The sequence below is a fragment of the Crocodylus siamensis genome, chromosome 2 (assembly GCF_052110815.1).
Source record: "Crocodylus siamensis isolate JL-2025a chromosome 2, ASM5211081v1, whole genome shotgun sequence".
In the NCBI taxonomy this organism is placed as follows: domain Eukaryota; kingdom Metazoa; phylum Chordata; order Crocodylia; family Crocodylidae; genus Crocodylus; species Crocodylus siamensis.
In genome coordinates, this window is record NC_143396.1 from 87,374,153 (window position 1) to 87,396,850 (window position 22,698).

General features: G+C 41.8%; 2 protein-coding genes across 3 annotated transcripts in view; one reads left to right on the forward strand and one right to left on the reverse strand.

Moving 5' to 3' along the window:
* The first annotated feature begins 32 nt into the window (after window positions 1–32).
* On the forward strand, window positions 33–5,290 carry C2H4orf46 (chromosome 2 C4orf46 homolog). 2 transcript variants are annotated; one of them, XM_090036290.1, is made up of 3 exons: window positions 33–349; window positions 448–610; window positions 942–5,290. In XM_090036290.1, the coding sequence occupies exons 1-2, from the start codon at window positions 209–211 to the stop codon at window positions 601–603; spliced, it is 297 nt and encodes a 98-aa protein (XP_089892416.1). In that variant the 5' UTR covers window positions 33–208; the 3' UTR covers window positions 604–610; window positions 942–5,290. The 2 variants fall into 2 exon arrangements, with proteins under 2 accessions (XP_089892416.1, XP_089892415.1); XM_090036289.1 differs by having other exon boundaries at window positions 448–5,285.
* A 46-nt stretch (window positions 5,291–5,336) lies between these two features.
* Window positions 5,337–22,698, reverse strand: part of RXFP1 (relaxin family peptide receptor 1) — a 101,040-nt gene continuing 83,678 nt past the window's right edge. Inside the window, exons 14-18 of the mRNA XM_090036291.1 lie at window positions 16,674–16,745; window positions 15,309–15,538; window positions 9,310–9,720; window positions 8,243–8,461; window positions 5,337–5,644 (exon numbers count right to left, since the gene is read on the reverse strand). Of these exons, the coding sequence (XP_089892417.1) occupies window positions 5,337–5,644; window positions 8,243–8,461; window positions 9,310–9,720; window positions 15,309–15,538; window positions 16,674–16,745 (1,240 nt within the window). The remainder of the gene's footprint in view (window positions 5,645–8,242; window positions 8,462–9,309; window positions 9,721–15,308; window positions 15,539–16,673; window positions 16,746–22,698) is intronic.

The following is a 22,698-nucleotide window of genomic DNA, read 5'->3' on the forward strand; positions in this document are numbered from 1 at the left end:
ATTTCCAACTGCTGCACTTGTCTAGGGAACCGCGGCACACAGCGCGGCAGAAAACAACATCTCCCAATAGGCTGTGCGGCCGCGAACCGTGGCTTAGGGATAGCGCGCGCGGCCTGGTGGGAGTCGCGGCGCATGCCGGGGTACTAAGGGACCACTGTGAGGGGAGGGGCTGGCGAGTGGCGGGAAAGGGGCGGTTGGGACGGGGGCCATGGCTGAGGCGCCGCCGGCCGGGGTATCTGCTGGCGCCGGGCCTGGGGGCAGCTGTAGCGGCGGGCGGGCAGCGCTGCCCCGGGGGCGGCCGTCGGACCCGCAGGAGCTGTTGGAGCAGGTGGAGATGCAGATCGATGACGTAAGTCCCACCCCGGAGCCGCGGCGGTCTCCAGCACTCCCCCTTCCCCCTTCCCCCGGGCTGAGGAGAGGCGCTGAGGCCCGGCCCTCCTGCCTCAGGCCGCCTGCTCGCTCACCAAGCTGCTGGAGGCCACGTCGGCGGTGTCGGCCCAGGTGGACGAGCTGGCCACCAAGTGCTCCGAAAACGCGCGGTTCCTGAAGACGTGGCGGGATCTGCTGAAGGAGGGCTACGACTCGCTGAAACCCAGCGGCTGAGTGCACCGTAGGAGGGGAACTAGGACAGGAACTGGGTTCCCCCTGCAGCTGGGGGCGCTGGGAGGGGGGATTCGGTGGGTGTGAGGCCAGCTGGGCATCCTGTTGAGCAACCAACCAGTAGCCACGGGCCTATTTTCTGAAGCTCTTCTCCTGGTGGCTCGGTTCAGCTGTCCTCTCCTGAAGGCAAGAAGCTCAGCTGCATGCAGGTTGCTTCTCCAGATAAAGGGCTGGCGCATGTGCCATTGTCACCAACACTGCGTGATCTCTGCAGGTAGCACCGCTCACTTAGGTTGAGCGAGCAACCGCGACTTCTTAAAACTAGCCTTTCTTTTTTGCAGCTCTCCTGGCCTAGGAAGTGCATACAATGTTGACTACTACCAGCTCCCTGGACCGGCGGTCCTCTCCTGTTTACATGCGATGCATACAGAGCTAGGTTACCGTTTGGCCAAACTTGGAATTCCCTGGTTGGGGGCGGGGTGATCTCTTTTAGACAGTCCTCTCAGGAATTTATGCAAGCCTTTAGCTGATAAGATGAGTCTTTTCTAGCTCGTGTTTAAATCGGTAGAGACTTGGCCTGGTTTCTGCCCATACGTATCTTTGCGACACCATTCTTGTATCCCTATTTACCAGTGGGATAGTGCAGGCCTAACCACGTCTAGAAGTTACGCACTCCTTCAAGCTGTAAAAATCCTTCAGATCTGATGGTTGTCTTAAGTATTTCCTGCTATCTCCTTCTGTATAGCTGCATTTTTATTTTATTTTTTTATGGATCACTTATAGCAACTTTTTTCTAAACCAATATTTAAATACATTTTAGTAATCAAAATTTATAAAAAGTGCCTTATGGATCCTGTATTATCCTGTGTTATATTAAGTGTGACTGTTTTGCATAGTAATAGGTGGGATAACTGTTCAAAGGATTATTTAAAGCTTCATTTTGGGAGAGGCCTGTGAATTTCTCTATTTTGCAGTGCTTTTGTGGTAATGTACTGAATTAGAATTTAGTCTTGCCTCAGACAGGTAGTAGTCTCTCTTAATCTGGCATGCTGCTGTAAGCAGGATTTTTGGTCTAAGAAATCATGCCCTGATCTGTGAGAGAAAGCTTAATGTCATAGCTGCTATACCCAGAAGCATACAGGAAAAAAAACTCTAGAAATTAGGGGAGAAGCTATAGAAAGACCACATGCTGTGACTAAGTAACCAGTGACATTTCATTTTTCAAAGAGTTTTTTTAGTTTTTGAAAAAGTTGTAACCTTTTTGTCTGAAGAATAAAGTGTTTAAAACAAACCTTAAACAACCAGTTTTGCTGGTCTCTTTCCTAATCCCAGACTGAAAAGGAAGCTGTTGAGGGTAAACGCAATTTTTTTTTTCCTTAATTGTTTTTCTAATTGTTTGATCTTGACCTGGACTGTAGTATTAATCTTAAACTCTATAAAATTAGTAGACATAATAATAGTAGTAGATGAGGACATAAATGTTCTGGTTGTTCACATCAAACATCTGTTCATTTGTTTGCTATAAATACCCAGCACTTTGTAGGCTTCAGCCAGTATAGACTCTCTGTCAAAACATTATGCAGTTTTAAGGGAAGTTAATAGTTTTGGCACTCTAAGTTGTTTAATTTCTACCCCCACTCCCAATAATTCAAAGAAGTACTGACTTCTTTTAATAATTTAAAAGAGCTGTTTAGCTGTCCCACTTCTGAGTGGCTAGGGGGCTGCACTGTGCCATTTGGGAGAGGAAGCTGGAGGAGGGAGAAGGGAGCCCAGTGGTGGCAGCAGGAGCACTGGGGAGAGCTTGAAATCTATGAGAGTAACACCTAGGTAAGAACTTTGACCTTAAGTTAGCTCCTTGCAAGCTACCAGTTGAATAAGCCTGGCCTTGGGAGTGAAAAAAGTCTGTGCATTTTTCCAAACTTCACTTAAACAATGCTCGTTTAAAATACAACTATGGCATTGTTGGCCCCCAAACTGGTTATTGAGAGCTTTGAAAGTGAGGGGAGTTAGCTGGCCTGAAATCAGCTACATACTGTGGTGCTGGGTACTTAAGAATCGCTTACAGGGCTGTCTATGTGAGCAACTGACTAACTCCTGTAGATTTTTCTTTTTTTCAAAGCTTGTCCCAGTAGTTTTCTGATGGCTGATTCTCCTACACTGCTTCTGGCAGCTAACTGAGGAACACTTCATTACATAATAGATCTTTATGCTGAATGATGTTACAAGTTAACCAATCTCTGTATAACTGACAACAGGCAACAGATTGAACCTGGCACAATGCTCTTACTCTTTAAGCATGTAGGTGGAAAATACTGAAAAGCAAAATGGTAGTTGTATTGGCTATCTTTTTTTGTTTTTGTTTTTTTTATAAAGGAAATTGCTCACTTTGATCAACAAGTACCAAATAAAACAACATGTACAGTAATGGAAACTTAAACTGTTTTGTATTTTATTTGAGATACTCCCAAGATTCTGTAAACAGTGAAGTGTGAATTGCACACTTTTTATTCTATATCTTACTTTTGTAATAAGTGCAAATGTTTTAAAAACACATTCTCACCTTTTTTAAATAAGTTTCAATTTTTTTGTTGCAAAAATACACTTCTGCCCTTCTGTCCAATTAACTCACATGGCTAAAATGAGTTAGTCCTCTGAGCCAGCAGTCTCCGTTGTATGGAACTTGAAAAGTGCCTCTTATCATGAGTAGAAGAAAAAGCCTGCTTGTATCATTTGGGATCTCATAAAAAATGTGAGCTCATCTTTGAACCTTTTGTGAATGTTCAGACAGAGGACTCATTCATCTGTGTCCAGTGCTCTGTAAATAACCTATCTGTAAAACTTCAGGAAAATACTGCAAAAAAAACATCGTTGGGAGCTGCCTGACTCTGAATTAATTTCTATGTTCATGAAAATAGAGGACTGAATCCGGAAAGGGACCTAAACATTGCAATACCCACCTCTTAAGTGCCCTTTTCCCCACTAAAATTCAAACCTCCAATTTAGGCACCTAGGTACTCTGCATTGCACAGATTTACAGTGTGTCTGTGTGGCACAAGGCAGTGCTATGCAGAGATGATCTTTTGTTAGTTCTACAGCTGGAAGCAGTGTGGGCTTATTAGTCTATGTGCAATGCTGCTGCAGCCATATGCTGCTTTCTGGTTAGGGAGCTAATGTGCTTCAAGTACCCCTCTGCAGTGGTGCTCTGTAATGTACCTATGTACCTATATGGCTCTAAAATCCAGGATTAAAACAAATTGGGGAAGTACTGAGGGAAGCTAAGTTAGCCATGGGGGAGAGGAGTGGGAACATCTTCTGTCAAAACACAAGCACTCCAGCCTGGTCTATCCAGCTGTGAGTTGTCTCCTGGAGTTGGATCCCTAAGCTAACTCAGTCTTATTATGAGAGATCCTTCCTTTTTATGGTCAATAGACCAGCAGTAAGTGAACTCAGATTGGGAGTAGAGTCTTAAATCCAGGTATCTGACATGAGTTTCCTAGCAGTAGGCTGTTCAGTATTCTGGGCAGAGTCATAGTTTTTGCTCAATAGAGACAAGAAAAGCAAGAGATTGACTAGTGAGTAGGGCATTTACCAGTGATGTGGGAAAGTGTTTACAATTCCCTGGTTCAGTGCTTATTCTATGTGAAACAACTGCTTCACCAAGAGAAATTAAGAAACTTTCTAGAATACCCATTAGACTAGTATGATTGGCAGTTTTCAGATGCGAGGGGCCAAGTTTCAAGTTCCCGCTCCAGATCAGGCAGAGTGGGAGAAACAAAGTCACCCACATTTGAAGAGAGTGCTCTCACCACTGGGATTCTGAATGGATTGGATGCATGCCCAAAAGTCTTGTGCTTGCCTGTCTTTTTACAGGGCTCACTTTGGTTGGTGTAATTGAGGCTGCCCCCGCTTCGGCTTTGTTGGTACAGGAGGCATGAATGCCTCATTTGAGTTCCCAATGGTATCTGCACATAAGCTGGGACACTGAGCAGCTCTGGCATCAAAACTATGTTAGTTTTGTATAAGACCACCTGTAGGATCACGCCTATTTACAAAGCTAAGGAGGACCCAAGCCAAATTTTTAAGGGTGCTTAAATGTTGGACTTAATTTCCCAAAGTAACAGTAGGGCTCCCAAGGGCTCGATGTAACAATATTACATTTTAGAATTCTAAAAGGTATATGTGATGCTAAGTTTTAATCTCTTGTCTTCTGCTCCTGCCAAAAGTAAAAACTACCTCCTTGTAGAACCTCATTAATATAAATATATTTTCCCTATGACTATTACTCCCTACATCTCTTCAAAAATGTTTGTAACCTAAATAAAGCCAGTCAGGATTTTTAATTTAATTTTGTTTTGTAAAAAAGAATAAAAAGATTATAATTAACATTAATTAGCATTTAAAAATATTTAAATAAAACTGATCTCATTAGCCTAAATTCAAAATATCCTCAGGTTATTGATTCACAAGTTGTTCTTATTTTTTAGATTGTATTTTCATCCTGATTCAGGATTGAAAATTTTCCAAATCTCAAAAACTCTCATGACAGAAAAATTGTTTTTGCAACCAGCCCTGTTAGCCCATAAGCTTTTGTCATCTTTTTTTTCAATTTGACTTTTGGGCTGTCACTAGTGTGAACCAATATTTTATAACTTCCCTCTGTTTTCCTCACTGCTATAAAACAATAGATCCACATCTGTGAAGCTGACTGCAAATTTCACTGTAAATATTCAAAATATTTATGTGTATGAATTCAGTCTGGTTGATAGTGTTGACTGTGAAACTGATGTTTCAGAGCAGTCTGTATAAAGAACAGGCTTTGTTAAGTTGGGTGTGATTTCTTGCATTGGCCACATCTCAACCCAGATGAATGATGGACCATATGTCTTCTGACCGCTCTTGCTTCCTATGGATCTTCTTTGTTTGTAATTGTGCCAAACCTGGTGTATCATTTCTTTGAAAGGTCTTGTGGTCAGAGTGTAGAGGAGAGGATTCAAAGCACTGTTTATTGGCAGTATAAAAATCACCACCCAGGAAGTTATAGTACCTTTAGGGGAAAGAGAAAGGAAAATGTAATAGGCAAAAGCACTTGTACCCAGTAACAGTTCTAACACTACACCCATGCATCACACTCCATCTGTTAACCTCACTTGTTAGGTCTGTAAGCACTTTGCATTCTTCCTTTCACACCACCAGCTTTCTCTAGTTCCTTGAAACTTGGTCCAATATTCACCCTGCAAGGGCTTCACCTTTACCCACTCCTCCCCCAGAGTGCCTCTGTGTGCACCACCAAGTTCCCCTTCACCCCCATTTCTCATCTCTTCGTTTATATCAGAGTCCACTGATTTTTCTCCCGTGCCAGCAATGCTGTGTTCGCTATCATTCTCTAGCTCACTGGAAGGGTTGTCTGTGCACCTTTTCTCCCATGCCAAGGTCTCCCAAGCTCTCCTACCAAAAGTGTTCTTTGTTTCAGTCCTCTATTCACTCCATAGCAGTAACTGCAACATGCTTATCCTCTGTTTTCTTCATGGTCCCTCCATCCTAACAACCAGAGTCCCATGTTTCTCAAATTTCCTCCCTCTTATACCAAGCAAAAGGCTTTATGTAGTCCCACTCATCCCTTATATCTTTTTGTGAGGGCTCTGTGATTGCGCCAGGACCCCTGTTTTCTCTCTTTACTAGGAACCATGTGCATGGATGGCCTCATTCCCTCTTCCGTGTTATTTGTTTGGCAGCTAAGTCATTCAGGGCATCAATATGTTCAACTGCTACAGGGTTCAGTAAGCAAGCAGCCCATGAAGACTGGATATAACCTGCAGCAGTTCAGCAAGTCAGCAGCATTCTCCAGTTGGGGCAGCATGGGAGTCTCTGAGGTCCTACTGACTGCCTTTTTCTATCTGTTTCTTTTGCAGCATCTGCCGATCACCAGGGGGTATAGAGATTTGTGGCCCACAGCAGGGGCTACATTTGGGTTGCAAGCAGCAGCCTGTGATGGCAAAAGGTTGCCAACCACTATTTTACCAGTTGATGGGCAAAGAGGACATGGGTATATATATTCAGCCTGGAGAAGCGCAGGCTCAGGGTGACTTGGTGGCAGCCTATAAGTACATATGGGGTGTGCATCAGGATCTGGGGGAACGCTTGTTTACCAGAGCACCTCAAGTGATGGCAAGGTCCAACAGTCACAAACTCCTGCAACACCTTCAGGAGCAAATTGGATGCTTATCTTGCTGGGATCCTATAACCCCAGCTGACTTCCTGCCCTTTGGGCGGGGGGCTGGACTCTATGATCTTCCAAGGTCCTTTCCAGCCCTAATGTCTGTGAAATCTATGAAATATTGGGTTGGAAGCTGTTAATGAGTGTCCTAAATAACTTCTTGATTTATGGACAATTTTAACATTGCATGAGTCTCTAGAAGTACTGTGTGGATGTCAGGACTTCCATTTGTCCCCTAAGCCTCCCCCCTTCAGGTTTTCTGAATTTTCCACCAACTCAGCAGTTCTAGCCATTAGCACCTTCAACATTGGGCTTAATACTGTAAGCCTTTTGGAAATTTGGCCAAGCAACTGTGTTTTTTTCACAGTGGCCCTGACAAATAGATAAATGTTATTCCTTTTTTAGAGATGAGTTCACTGAGAACTGAAGTGGGAAGGATTACCCAGCACTTAGAATTAGGATTTTCTCTCTTGGTTTCCTGACTCAGCTTTGTATTTATTCCTTCAGGCTGTGCTGTTTCTACTTGTCATAACATTTTATCTTAAAATTTCATCTCTCGAAATAGGATGAGATTTGGTACCTCTTAAAATGCATTTTCACCCTGAATAAGCAGTTCCTAGTGGTAATTGATACATTGCACATGGGAAATACTTTCAGGTCAAACTAGCTTCCAGACATTTGCCATTTACATTTACAGCTTTTTTAATGCCAAAGCTAGATGTAGGTAATTGAAGAATATACTTCTAGTGAGTTCCCTAGACTGAGTTTTCCTCAGACTTTATTGTGACTTATCTTGGAGCCTACGATTGCGGGGGCATCCTTTAATCTAAAGTGATTTTTGTGAAGTAGTATGTGATCCCTTTGTAAAGAACTTAAATCAAGTTCTACCCTGTACTGGTATAACAAATGGAAGAAAAAACTTCTAAAATTAAATGTTTAACTTTGTGTGCTCCTTCTTGTAAGTATTTAACATGTAGGGAAAACAGATCAAATATTGTTCTATGTAACAAGAACATTATGTTGATGCATTGGTGTCAGAATTTCAAAATGAGCACTGCAAGAGTGATGACATTAATATATTAATTCAAGAGAGGTATTTGTATTGTCTATGATTGGATTCAGACATCAGAACCAGTAGGAGCCATAGGATCAGAACTACCAGCTGGAACTAAACCCTTATTTCAAATACATTTTGTTCATTATACAAGGGGAGATTCCTTTTAAGCTTTTGTTATTCTGGTTGAGCAAAACAGACATGTAGAGAGAGGGTTTAACCTAAAGATATAGCTAGGAATTTTGGCACCCAGGGCAGGGATGCTCATGGAGAAAGGTGTGTATGTTTTACTTGTTTTATTTGATAGTTTTTAAGCAAGCCATTTGATTGTGTTTTTAGTTAGAAAGGAAGCAGAAAGAAAACAAAGAACATACCTGGTATTTCCACTTGAAGTAAAGAAAGCAACTTCAATATAAAAATGGGTATCCAGCACAGTGCATTAGTAAATACAATGAAGAAAAAGCGTTTTGCAAGGGTCATCTCTTTTTTAATATGATTCCGGATTTCAGTTGCTGTGATAGCTGTTTGGTGAACACTGTAGAACATACTTCCATAGGAAAACACAATGATGATAAAAGCTGCCAAGTTTACACCTATTTAAGAAGTTAAGGCATGTTAGTGATTTGATCGCAATGATATCTATATGACTTGTTAGCAAGTTGGGGAATTTATAGAGCAGGTAGTAAAGGAGAATCTATACCCAAATTACTATTACAAGGAGATCTCAGATGCATTCTGTACTGAAGATTCTGCCTATGTATCTAGGGTATTGAAATTAATGACCCCACTCAGAGAGGTAGTTGTGTTAGTCTGAAGTCAGGGTAGATAGATTGGAGCGGCCCCCTGCCAGCTGGGACTGCTCCATACTAGCTCAACGTGCTGTGGTCCTGGGTGCATGTTCAAACAGCACACCTGGGAGCAATAAACAGAAGAATAAGTGCCAGAGTTTATTGCTTTCAATTAATTGCATGTGTAGATGCGCCCCGCACCTTGGGTAAAGATGTTTTAAATCTTGGTCTCAGTATTGGTTTATTTTTCTGACAGTTAATCAGTTCAGGTACTTACATGGCTGTTCATCTCAATAGTATCAGGGCATCGTGCCAGTCACTAATGATTTTAGGCTCATAACATCCTGCTGAGATCAGTGCCTGCATTCTGCACAGGGATAACTGTACCTTCACTATTTAAAAATAAGCACCTTAAGGTCTTCATGAATTTCACAATGGGCTGAATTTAAAAGATGAACAATATACGGTGTAAAATTCAGTTTTGGGGTACAGATTTTAGTACTTTGGTGCATCAAATGTCATTTTCTATATAGATCTGAGCAGCCAGATATGGAATTGGACAGGCTACTGATGCTTTCATATTTGTTTGAAAACTGGGTTTGCTACATAATCTAATCCATGTAGATATGAAGGAAGAAATGTAATATACTTACCTAAGAAAATAACAACAGAATAGATCTGGCTTCCTGTACTTTCTGCCTGTTCTGAATGAAGTGGGAAACAGACGCCATTGGTGCCGTAGTAGTTTCTGAAAAATTCCTTATTGCTTAGTGGAATAAAAGCAACCACAAACCCAATAATCCAGATGAGAATCAAGATGGAGATTGCCCTGCACTTTCCTGGCTTCAAGCACCTAAAAGGGTAAACTATGCAGATGTATTTTTCCAAAGTCAGGTAAGTCAAAAGTAAAACTGAGACCTCTGTGGACAGAATAGCCAGTGATCCCACCAACTGGCATTGGGTACTATCCATCCACAATTGAGCATGCTTGTTGTATTCTCCACGAAATTTAAGATCAAAGGCTCCAATCACAAACAAATATATTCCCATCAGACAGTCAGCACCTGTAGAGGAAGAATTTAACAGTATAATTTACATGCACAAAAATGGAAAAAAGTCATATGTACATCTTAATCTTCCATTATACTATACTCACTCTGTATGTATGTGTTCATATACAATCAGTATTGCAAATGGAAGCCTATTGATGACTATAGCTAAGATTGTACAAGGAGTTTCAATCCTAATATCCTGGCTTTGGTGACTGCCTGAAATTTTCATTATTTGGACCAATATTTTATTTTCCATGCTTGTTTTCTAGCCAAAGGTTTTTTAGTCTTTTGGGTTTTTTTTTAAGTTAAAGTAAAAACACTTTAGTTGTTTATGAGCTAAAGTGGAAAATATGTAATTGGCATACATAGTTCATTAAAACCCACTCTTTTCACCTTTATTTGAACAGTTGTAGTCACAAAATAACTAGATTATTTAAATTTGGTGTGGAAATCACAAAGTAGAAGTGTGTCTACTGGCATACAATAATTTCATTTTGACTTGAGCAAGATAACTGTATAAAAATCATGTGGAATGAGGCACAGTACAATTCACACAGAGGTTTTGGGCTGTAATTAAAAAATACCCCATGACAGATGTGTGCTCATCTACTTAGCTCAACAGTGAACTACATGGTATTGACAGGTTTCTTGTACATTCTTGAAAATTTGTAGAAGAGAACTGTGTAAGTGACCTAAAAGACATCTAATTTCTGTTGCATATCTTTTAGAACAGTGATGCTCAACGTTTTTCCTTGGAAGACCTGATGGGCAGTGCCAGGCTGGTGCCCAGTGCCCAAGGCAAGCACAGCAGTACCCTATCCAGCCATGCCAAGGGGTCTGATGGCCAGAAGCAAAGAAATTAATAAGCAATAAATATGTGCTTCTTGGAGGCATTTGGAATTTTTGTCTAATATAAAGCTTGTAAGTTTGTAACCCGCAAATGTAACTTGCCTGTCATAATTTTAACCAAAATGACCAAACTAGCTGTTTGTGGAACTGACTGAACCTCAAAGACAAAGCTATAGTTGTAAGATTAGCTGACCTAACGGTTTTTGCTCCGAGTTCAGCCTTGATGATAAAAACTGGATTCAACTGCCTGGCATACCCAGCACATTCCAGGAAAGCATGTATTAAGAAAGCATAGAGAAATCTAAAGGGGTTGGATTTGGGTGGAGTAATGTTAATTTCAAACCTGAAGATGCTGCATTGTAATTTGCTTGTTGAATAAACCCAAGTTTGGGTAGTAACCTTTTATGATAATTTCTAACACCTTTTAATCCCATAGGGTAACAGCTATAGGGCAAGATTGTGAGTGCTCTAAAGCCAACAGATTAGCATAAGACTAGGTACAAAAAGTGCATGCATCAAGTGACCAGCAGGGAAGAGGGAACAGAATGGTAATTGCTTTTCCAAGCCTTGACCCGAACTCCTGGTGTGAGTGAGGATTGGATCCTGATCAAGGGACCTTCCCCGGTAATACTTCTGACAGTGTCGATTGGGGATACCTAACTTTGCTGGAATCACTTGGTGCGCACCTGGCATTGAGGGACTATTGATAAGTTGCCAACCCATGTCTGGCTATTTATTGTTTTAAACAGCCCAGTGGCTGATACCTTCGCAGTGCCCAGTTGGCCTGGAACAGATTGATCTATCTATCTGTTATTATCTGTTGTTACTATTTATTATCTCTTTAATACTGCATTATTTGCTTATCATATGTATCTTTCTGTTAACTGTTGTGTGTGTGTAAGCTATAATAAATTTGCCTTTGCTTCACTCCCAACTCTGCCTCCTTGATCCCAAATCAAACAGCTCAGTGGCTGATACAGTTGTAGCACCCAGTCAGCCTAACACTAAATTGATACACTTACAGTGCCCAGCTGGCCTGTGACAAAGGGGCCTAGCCTAGCCTGGCCTGGCCCTGAATCTGCTGCTCAGGGGGCAGGGGGCCTGGCCCAATCCTGATTCTGCTACACAGGGGGAAGGGGAAAATGGGTGAAGAAATCTGGTATCAGGGAAGGGTGGCTGTATTAATGGGCTCTCTTCCCTCTGACAAATTTTCCTACTTGTGGGGAGCCCTGATGGCCACATGCAAATGGCTCTGCAGGCAGCATTTGGGCCATAGGTCAGAGCTTGAGCACCCCTGTTCTAGGGTATATATTCTAACCTCCCATGTTCAAAAATGAGTGTATAACAAGGCCCCTAAAAAAAATGCCATTGGCTAAAAATTCATGTGTTGACATTTTTTTTTTTTAAAAAGGCATGTTCTTTTGTTTTGCTGTGGACTTTTTGAGTGTTCAGGGTGCATTTGATACACATTTTCAGGCTTTGCTTCACAGCCACAGGGACTTATAAATGAATTAACTTTGAAATAACATGCAAAATTCTCAAGCAATGTGTCTTTTTTCAGCAATAGGTGTTTTAAGGTTAGTGTTAAATATCATAAAATGGTGATGAAATTGTATGAGATGTTGACACTGCAGAGCAGGGAGAGAAAATTTCTCTGCTGTGAACCTCTCAAGCCATGTTTACACTCCCTTTTTGCATATCTGGAACTGCTGAGAAAGAAACCCTGCTTATTCACTACTAGCGTATTCAGGTGTGGGAACTGGGCAGAGTAGACAAGTCAGAGGGATCCTGAGTGCATGTTCACATGCTTAAGATCCCTCTTATGTCTGGACCATCTGCTGTGTGCTATGCTTAAGAGTGGGAGTTTTGGGTATGGGTTTTCACCCACTGGTAGGCCCATGGCTCAACAGACAGGCAGTAGAGAAATAGGCATGAGATAAGGTACTTTGACGTGTGTGTCCAAACCAGCTATTCCAACAATTTGACAACTCAGACAGCTTCAAAAGTCCTGAACGATGGATGCTGCAATCCTATTTTACACAGTAGTAGCAATGACGTTCTAATGCTATTACTGTAATCTCATGAAATGCTGAATTTAAGATTAACCCCTTTGTATTTAAATCAAACACACATGCAGGGTGTTTGAAGTTATATTTATCCTATTACAAAATAGTTTGTCTTAAAAAAAAAAAAAACAACCCACAATCACTGTGATGGCCAGAAGCAAAGAAATTAATACGCAATAAATATGTGCTTCTTGGAGGCATTTGGAACTTTTGTTTAATATGAAGCTTGTATTTTTGTAACCCGCAAATGTAACTGTTTGTGGAACTGACTAGGCCTCAAAGACAAAGCTATAGCTGTGAAATTAGCTGACCTAATAGTTCTCTCTCTCTCAGAATTTAGCCTTGATAAAAACTGGATTTAACTGCCTAGCCTATCCAGTACATTTCAAGAAAGGACATCTCAAAAAAACAGAGAGAGTTCTGAAGGGGCTGGATTTAGGTGGGGTAATGTTAATTTCAGACCTGAAGATGCTGTGTTGCAGTTTGCTTATTAGATAAACCCAAGCTTGGGCAGTAACTTATTATAATGATTTCTAACACCTTTTAACCCCATAGGATAACAACTATAAAGTAATATTATGAATGGCTATATAACTAAAAATTAGCATAATTAGAATATAAAAGAACACGCAAGTCAAAAAAAACTCTTGGGAAGGATGGAACAGAAAGGTCATTGCTGTCCCATTCCCCTGTGGATCTCTCTCACTCCTAGTGAGAGTGAGGACCAGATCCTGACTGAGGGGCTTCCACCGGTTCTCCTTCGGGCAGCCCAGTTCAGAGACGTCTGACTTTGCTGATTCAACTTGATGTGCATCTTCTAACCAAGGGACTATTGATAAGTTACTAACCAAGTGGGAACTCTTTGTTAATTTCTTTATCTGTTTTATTATCACTGTCAGTTTTAATCTATATTGTTATGTTGTCTGTTTATTAGCTTAACCTTTTTATTTATTATATGTGCAAACTATATCTTTTGTAGTCATAAGTAAAATCCATTCTTTTTTGTAAGTGAAACTTGTCATTGCTTTCCTTTCCAACATCACCTCCTCGATTCTGAACCAAAAAGCCCAGTGGCTAATAAAGTTGCAGTGCTCAGTCAGTCTGCAACTAAATTGATATACTCACAGTGCCCAGCTGGTCTGTGACAAATCACACACCTGTTTATAAATTATTAACAAAATAACTCCTGACATTCCATGAGAGGATGACTGAGAGCAAAGAACAGGATTTGCTTAGGCAAACGAAATGTGCAGATGAAAGTAAATTGTTACAATTGTTTTGAACAAATCCTATTTGTACGCACAAGTACATAGGCAGAAAAGGTTCTGTGCGTGAATCTGATAAAAGATACCAGATTCACCCAAAGAACCTTGTCTGTCTGCCTATGTCCTTAGACCAACACGGCTACAACCTACACCCCTGCGACAAGTAGAGTTACATTCACATGCTTTAAATAAGTGGCTGTCAAGCTTTTTTGTACCAGTGACCTAGTTATAAGCATCAGTGGCTAATATCGACTCAGTGCCCCTCATTCCCAACCTGCTGCCCCCAGGCCCCAGCCCCCCCAGTGTGTGGGGCAGGGAATGGGTATGAGGGCATGGGGGGTCCAAGCAGCCCCTTGCAGGCTGGAACTCTGCCAACCTGCAAGGGAAAAGCCATGGTTTCCTATGCTTTTCTCTTTTAAAGGAGAATCTGTTTTAAAGTTTGTTTGTGACCCTTTCATATATTCTTGCGATCCACTTTTGGGATATAGCCATGGGTTGAGAAACTCTGCAAATCTTGTGTGTGCTTCACCCTTTCCAGCTTTGGCCCTTTTTCTCTAGCTGAGACTCTCAACACTGATCCAGTCTCTCAGACCTCATTGCTTTGGTTTCAGTCCCTTGTGTTCCTGCACAGAGCAGATCTCAAAACACAGTGTGTCCTAGTCACCCTGCTGCATAGCCTCTAAACCACCCCCATAGCCACAACTCAGTCCTGTGGTCTGAGCGTAAGGTCCAAGGGAGAATACAACTAAATAAACTGGTCAGTTGCAACAAAGGCATAAATTCCACCTTGGGTTTCTTCACAGCTGCTGCACTCCTACCCTAAGGCAGACTTGTTCTCTTAACCTCCATGGTACCCACATTGTTTTCTCACAGCCAGCTCTGTCCACAGCTCCTTTCCCCATAGTTTTGCAGGCATGGACTAGCTGCCTAAGGCCAAAGGCTGGACGGATATGCACCTAAGCCCTGTCCTCTTCTGGTCAACTGATCCAGCTCTGCTTATGGGGCCCAGGTACTACTGACTCCCAAATCAGCAACCCCACATCTGCTATCTGCAGTCTGGGTCCTGCATTGCAATGTAGCCAGGGTACTTCCACCTGTTGCCCCTGGCAGCCATGTTTTCTGCAAATTGCACTGGCTTTGCTCTACCCATGTTGCTCTGAACTCTTTCCAGTAAGAGGAGCCGGGGGGCCCTGTTATACATAGTATAGTCAGATGACAACCTGCTCTCTACAGTAAGTGAACAAAGGCAGAATCCAATAACCTTTGCATTGTCTGAGGTAGAATATCCCGTATTATAATTGGTGAAAACTGAAAAATTAATCCACTAAACCAACTGTGTTGGTGTTCACAATAGTAAAGAGTGTAGGTAATTTAAAACCAGGTTTTTAAAACGTCTACGTTTTACTCAAGGAATACTTACAGCACAGGGACATTATTGAGATGGCATGGAGCTTGTTCTCAGACCTGATATAAGGTCGCATGCAGATAACAAAGATATTTCCAAAGCAAGTGACAGCAGACACAACCCAGACAAACACCCTCTGTATAATGCTCGCTAAGAGATTTTCAAAGGATGAAATTCCATCGGTATTTGGTTTACAGCTGCGCACATGAGGGGCATATCCACAGTACTGGAATTTCTTAAAATATCTGGGTGAGGAAGAAAAGAGGATGAAAAGAGGTTGATTTGTTTGTGGATCTGTTTTTCACAAAAATACCTGAATATAGTATCTATTTAGGGAAAAAAGCAAAACGAAGTAAAATATGTTATTATGGTTATGGAACCAGTGGTAAAAAGTTCGGGTTTTTTTACCATACACAAAAGAAACTTCAAGTCTTTGTATAAAATTTGTCAGAGTTAAGAATTAACTGAATAATGTTGTATGGTAGTCTGACACTAAAAAATGCCATATATGGAATTCCAGTAGCAACAATACCTTAAAAAAATTATTTTGACTACAAGCTATGCAATTAAAACAGATTGTAACAGTGTGAGCCAACAATCACTTGTCCCCCATAAGCAAGGGGTTAACTGCCTTTGGCTCTAGTTCCCCTTTCCCTAGTTCATGCACTTAGGTGAAGGCCTATAAAACATTTGCTGGAGAATGAGAGGGAGGAGTTCATTCATAGGAAAGTAGGGATCTAGCATTTGAGTTGGGTATTTGCTCTCTGTTTGCTAAACATATGACTGTTGGTTTTTATTGCTATTGCTGATAAAGATCAGTGCCTGTTTATCATCTGAAAGAGACTTAGTATGCTGAAATCATGATAGAAATCTATTAATAATTGTTTCCATCTTAATTATGCTAACAAACAAACTGATGCTCTCAGTTTACTTTAGATCAGTGATTCTCAACTGGGGCCACATGGTACCTTTGAGTGCCTTGAACTCTTTCAAGGACACCCACAGAGTGCCATGCAAATGCTAACACTGTTAGGTATGCAAACATGATTCACAAGACAAACCCAGAAATTTCAAACATGAATTCATAATGTTAAATCATTCTGACCCCTTGTGGTCTTTCTGAGTTTTTTGTAACAGAAGAATTGCTCTATTATTTTTCTATAGTCAAAAAACAAGTGAAAACTGAAGGTTGGCATCTGAGTCTAAAATGGTTGAGAACTACGTATTTCTCTTTTTTCCTTAGTAATGCACTCAACTTAATTGACTTCCTTAATTAGTTTTACTCATGTGCCAGTCCCCATACATTTTTCTTCTTAACTGTTCTGTACTTTGTCAAGTTTAAAACTTAAACACAGAGACAAACTGGAATAGTCTACTTACATGTGGGAGAGATTTCTAAGGGGCTTGAACATTCTTCTTTGGATATTTGTGATTTCAATGCCTTCCAAGCTGCTGTAAACAATATAGTCAAAATTAAAAAGGCAACATAAAGTCACTAGTAAAAAAATAATAAAGCTTATTGAAGGTGTAAACATATGCCTATGATTACATGAAACTTCTGATAATCCAGATTTGTATCTACCTTGTTCATACCTTTGAAACTTCTTCAAAAAGAAAAGTGGAAGTGAAATGAGATAAAACACAGTTAATTCTAATAGACTTAACTTTTTTAACATCATGAGGGAGCTTCTTAATGGTGTCATTACTCAGCACTATTTGTAATTATTTTATTGCCATTCCAAAGATCTGTTCTAATGACATTCTTCATTATTCCGAGGAAATATAATAGCATGTTCCCAGAATGATATTTTCTAAGTGTAAGTGTATCCTTCATTCAAAAGGATGTGAAGTACTTCACTATCGTGGCAGAGTATAACCACAATTCCCGCATCATGGGGTGGCACATTGCTGACAAGAAGCATCCAGCACATTGACCAAGAATGGTGAAATGTTGGCTATTCTTGCAAACCTTCTGGGGCATTTCTTGTTTGTATGGGGATATCTGTATTGGTTACTGTTTTGATTGTCTTTCAACTGTTTTGCATCTAGCCAGGATGAATTGGTATCTTTACTTGTCCCTCATCTTTATGTAAGGTCTTGCACTTTACTTGCTCTGGGAACAGGATGACAAGCTGTCACTCCATTTAAACCCTGGCATGGAGCCATGGTCAGTCTCCAGTTGTATGTGAGGGTATAGCTAGCATTACCACATTATGTGCTTATATACACATCTGGAATTGTGTATTTTTCTTGGATCTTCTTTTCCTTTAGGAATAGATGAAGATTCTTTCAGTCAGAGTGGAGCTAAACTACTGAATGGATGGTAAGCTGTTGAATCTCAGCTGAACCTGAGTCAGAACCAAAAGCATCCTGGCCTCAGTCATTGAGCTCCAGTACACTGATGCTCTAGTGTGTGCTCATTCAAAAGCAGATCTTTAGGCAATTGCCGACGTCTTCACCGAGGCATACAAGAAAATGGGACTAACACTTAACATTCAAAAGACTAAGGTCCTTGAACAACAAGCTCTTAATAAGCAGTCCCCAGCTCTAGTAATTCAGATTTACAATGAGACTGGAGAACACTGAGTATACCTTGGAAGCCATCTCTTACAGAAGGCTAACATCAATCCAATATTGCTTCAGATATGCAAATGCAGCCTTCAGATGCCTGAGGAAACAGGTGTTTGAAGATTGTGACATCATATTTGAAACCAAGTTCATGGTTTATCAGGTAGTCATGATCCCCACTTTACTGTAAGGAGCCGAGATGTGGACAGCATACAGTAGTCAACTTAAGTTGCTGGAGAAGTACCATCAACACTGCCTACAAAAGATCCTTCAAAGCCAGTGGGAAGACAGATGCACCATCATTGGCATCCTCTTGGAAAAAAACACCACGAGCATCAAGTTAATAATCATCCAACCTCAACTTAGCTGGACTGGCTACATCATTTCGATGTATGACTCCAGACTCCCAAAGCAAGTTTTATTCTCCCAGCTTAGCCAAGGCATATGCTTAAGAGGAAGGCAGAGAAAGCACTTCAAGGATATCCTCAAAGCCAACTTAAAAAAAATATAACAGCATGGCATCAATTCATGGGAGACTATTGTCCATAACTGCCCCAAGTGTAGGAAGAGTTTGCTGCAAGGATCTCAATATTTTGAAACCTCATGATGACAACTGGAGATGGAAAAGTGGGAGTGGCAGAAACAGCGCTTGGTGGACTGAATCAAGAAACCAGAGCCACCCACCCTGCATGGAAATGCATGCATAAGTTGTAATAGAACCTGTCAATCTTGGATTGGCTTTGTCAGTCATCTTTGGACCCACAGCTAAGGCAATCAAAGAAGACAATCATCCTCAACTGTCAGGCATTACCAATGATGATGGGATGAAGAGTCAGGAAACCCTCGATATAAAACATCGCAACAAATGATGTTTTGAGGCCATTGCTGAATAGGGTGACAATTGGAATTTCATGTAAACCAAACCAAACACAAGGCCCCTATAATCCTCTTGCAAGAAACAAAGAACAAAAACCAAGTCTCTGGCAGTAGGCACTTGTCCCAATTATGTGGAGCTAGAGAGGATTTTGTCATAAGATGCTGCAGAGATAACTGATGATGGCAGTGGATCCAGGGATGATATTCATTGTGATGAGAGAGCTGGTAGAAAGCTGTGGCCTCTTTGCTATGCAAGAAACTGCCTAGACACTAGAGATCAGAGTACATCCTGGCATGGGAACTGGATAGCCAGCTTCATATTCCTGTTATCAGACAGTCTGTCAACTTTGTGCGTAACCTAGCATTTTATAAGAGACCTTAGAACTGGTAGGTATTTACAGTATTTACTCAAATCTAACACAAGGGTTCCCTCCGCAATCAGCATGGGGGGAAAAAAGCCTCCCCCCCCGCTTTTAGATTTGCCTACAAAGTGGAGGGGGAAGCATGTGGCTCCTAGAGCTCTAACTCTGGCCCTGAGTCTGGGGTGGGGCCAGACTTACATCTACAACAGCCCTCTGCCCTTCCCACTTGTCCTCTGCAGCTTCTGCCCCCTGCTGCTCCCTTCCCTTCTCTTACTGTCAGGTGCAGTTCAGGTCAGGCTGGATTCCCTCCACAGGGCACATGGAAGCTCTGTCCCTTGCCCGGCCAATCAGCAGCACCAACACTGCTGTATGGCCCCTGTCTAGCCAGTCAGCAGTGCTGTCACTGCTGCTTGGCCAGCAGGGGCTGCACTTCCATGTGCTGTGTTCTGGGAGGGAACAGAGCCCAGGAAGCATCTGACAATAAAGGCAGGGGTGGGGGAGGAAGAGGTAGAGACTGGGGAGCAGGGAAAGGGCAAGAGGCTGTGGGGAGCTGGTACTGGGGGGGGGACTGGTAGTGGCAGGGACAGGAAGGCTGCAAAGGAAGGAAGGGGGGCAGGGGGCATGGGGGCCACCTGACTTCCCTCCACCCCCCCTGCAGCCACTGCTTTCCCTGCTATAGTAGTGAGAGGGGGACAAATTCAAGACAACCCTCTAATAATTAGTTTCTATATCTGGAAGATTATTATAAAATTATAGATTTTCCATATAGGCAGTCCTTGACTCCCAAAATTTCAAGTTACAATGTTTTGCACTTAAAACATTTATAAATTGATACCCTGTTTCAACTTTCTGATGTCAGTTTCAACTTTACAATGCTTGATCTGATGTGACGCCACCTCAGTGAACAAGTTTGCTGTGTCACCCATCTCCCTGGAGAACATCTGTCCAAGCTTCCTTGGATGCTTTCTTTAAGAAAGCAGACGAGACTCCAGCAAAACCTACAGCCAAGACTTATGAGAAGAGTCCAGCCAAGAACCCATCAAAAAGTCCAACCAAGAGCCCTTCAAAAAGTCCAGCAAGGTCACCTCGAAGTTCTTCCAAATCAATATGATTGCTATTTACAATATAAATACATTAATGTAGCTATATTACTCATCTATAATTGATTGAGTACAAAATTCTGGGGTATTTTTGGTGAAAATAGGGTATTGTGCCTCAGTTCAGGAACCAATCTCCCATTTATAACATTGTTTCCTATAGGAAAATTGGTTCTGAGTTACAACATTTTGACTTAAGACGTTGTTTTCGGGAACCAGTTGTGTTGTAAGCCCGAAGACTGCCTGTATATAAAATCTAATCATTGCGGGGGTCATCTTGAATTCAGGGTCAACTTAGATTCCTGTAAATATGTATCTTTTGATTCATTGCTTTCAACTTTCTGTCATTACTTTTCATGATAGACACCTAGTATTTGTTTTTGTTTTTTCTGGATACATAGTAAGCACCACACTGAGGTAGAGAGCTATAAGTCTTTCTGAGTTTTAGGTCCACCTGCCTATGTGCTCATTTTGGTGACTGCACTGGAGGGGAGTTATTCAGAATCATAGTCTTAGTATGCACATTTAACAGCATTTAATAGTTTGCTTTTTGCCAGATTGTCACTTTATTTTTCTTGGCTTCCTCTCAGCCTCTCATCAAGGACCACCATCTCTGCCACTGTCTGCCTTAAATGCCCCCCATTCCCGAACACTTGCTGGTCCACCTGGAAAGATCTGTTGTTTGGGCCTGGCTCAAAACAACTTTGTCGCAGTCAGTGGGTATTTAACAGTTCATTTACAAAAAATGTTGGCTTACATCCTTTATCATTTTTGGCTTCTTCCCTACTTTTGCTACACCAGTTTAAAAAAGACCATTTTAATCACAGAAGTGTGCTTACTGAGGGTGAGTGCAGTGCAAAGTAGAAAGTAGAAACTTCAGCAGGACTGTTCTGTTGAATAACTTTACTGAAGCTCAGGAGCAGAGGGAGTTTCTCATGGCTGAGAAAACCTCTCTGTCCTTTATCTGGGAGCTATCAGAAATGAGCCTCTTCTTGATTATAGAGCTGGTCAAGGGGTGTCTTTCAATGAGCCAGGAGACTGTCAAAAAAGATAGAGTCACTCAGAGCAGGTCTACACTGTGGTGCTGGTGTTTCCAACCACCCAGCAACTCCTGCACCAATACTGTAGATCCAGAAAAACAAGAGAGAGGCCATTTGAGGGTGTCCCTTGGTGGCTGTTTGCATACGTACTAGAAGCTGGTGTCTTGAGAATGGCTGCAGAGAGATGTCCCAAAGGCTTTCCAGGCTTGGAGAGTATGTGTGTAAGAGCTGGTGAACCAGCAAGTGTTTGGGAATGATGCACTTGGGATGTCCTGCTGCCACAGGCAGCTTATGACATCATTAACAGAAAAACAGCCCTTCCAGAAAGAATGCTCAATCAAAATTCCTCCTCTTTTGGCACAGCACCACAGCCATAAGCAGCAGTAGCAACAGCTGCAGCCCCATAAATTCTAGAGGAGTTCTTATATTGGGAACAGGAAATTGCTACAAGGACACCGAATCACATTTTCTTCCAATGGAATATTGAATACAGTGGCTACATGGGAGGGTTGACAGCTTTCTAGCCCTCAAGATTTCCAAAAGATTTTAAAGAGAAAAATTCAGTGACAACAAATGGCAATAAGTTTTTTGGACTAAAAATTATGTGAACATTTTAATCATTTTGAACTCTTACATTGTTTGCACCACTTTAAACCTCCTGAAGTCCCTTCCAGTCCTATTTTTCTATGATTCTGTGTTGAGAAATATCCATTTTATTCATCCCCGTCTTTGACAGTTTGACTTAATCAGGTAGAGTGGTTTCAATGGTTGTCTTATCTCAGGATTCATTCTGCATGATGCACTCATTGTTCATTTCTGCTATTTCTGATATAGTCTTCTTACAGTGTTTGATTATTTGTTGCTATTTTGAGGGGGCAATGCTTTGTTCTTTCCTAGCCTTCTCATTCAGGTAGCTATTTTTTCCAGTCTGATGGTCTTGGTACTGAGAATACTTTTGTCACAGGCTGTTTATAGGAGTGAGTGGATGTGACAGGTGTGCCTCTTCGGGGTCCGTCCACTAGTGACCCTGCAACACCAGTTATGGTCCAGATGCCCACCTTATCTTCTGCCACGCCTTGTTGTAACTTGCTTAATTGGAGGATATTAATCAAGCGGGAGGCTGCTCATTTTCTGTCTTGATGCCTGGGGCACTATCTGTGGCTCCTTTCCTCCCCTTACACTGCAACCCAAGCCTCGCGGAAGTACCTGACGTTGTTCAGGTCTGTTCCACTCTTGCAACCTGCATCCCACCAACACTCGACTCGTCTCACAGCCTGTGCCTCACCGGTGCTCTGGCATGTCTCTTGTAACCTGCACCACACAGGTGTTCTGGCTTGTCTCTCGCAACTGTGCCCCTCTGGCACTCGTCAATCGCTGCCCCCTCTCTGGGACTTCCCACACTGCCCTGGGGCTCAGGTGGCTGTAGCTGTACCTGGCCCCAAATCTCCTCTTCGGGGTCTCG

Coding starts and splice junctions, on each gene's coding strand:
- C2H4orf46 (XM_090036290.1), top strand. CDS start 209: ATGGCTGAGGCGCCGCCGGCCGGGGTATCTGCTGGCGCCGGGCCTGGG. Junction 350..447: donor TGGAGATGCAGATCGATGAC/GTAAGTCCCACC, acceptor CTCCTGCCTCAG/GCCGCCTGCTCGCTCACCAA.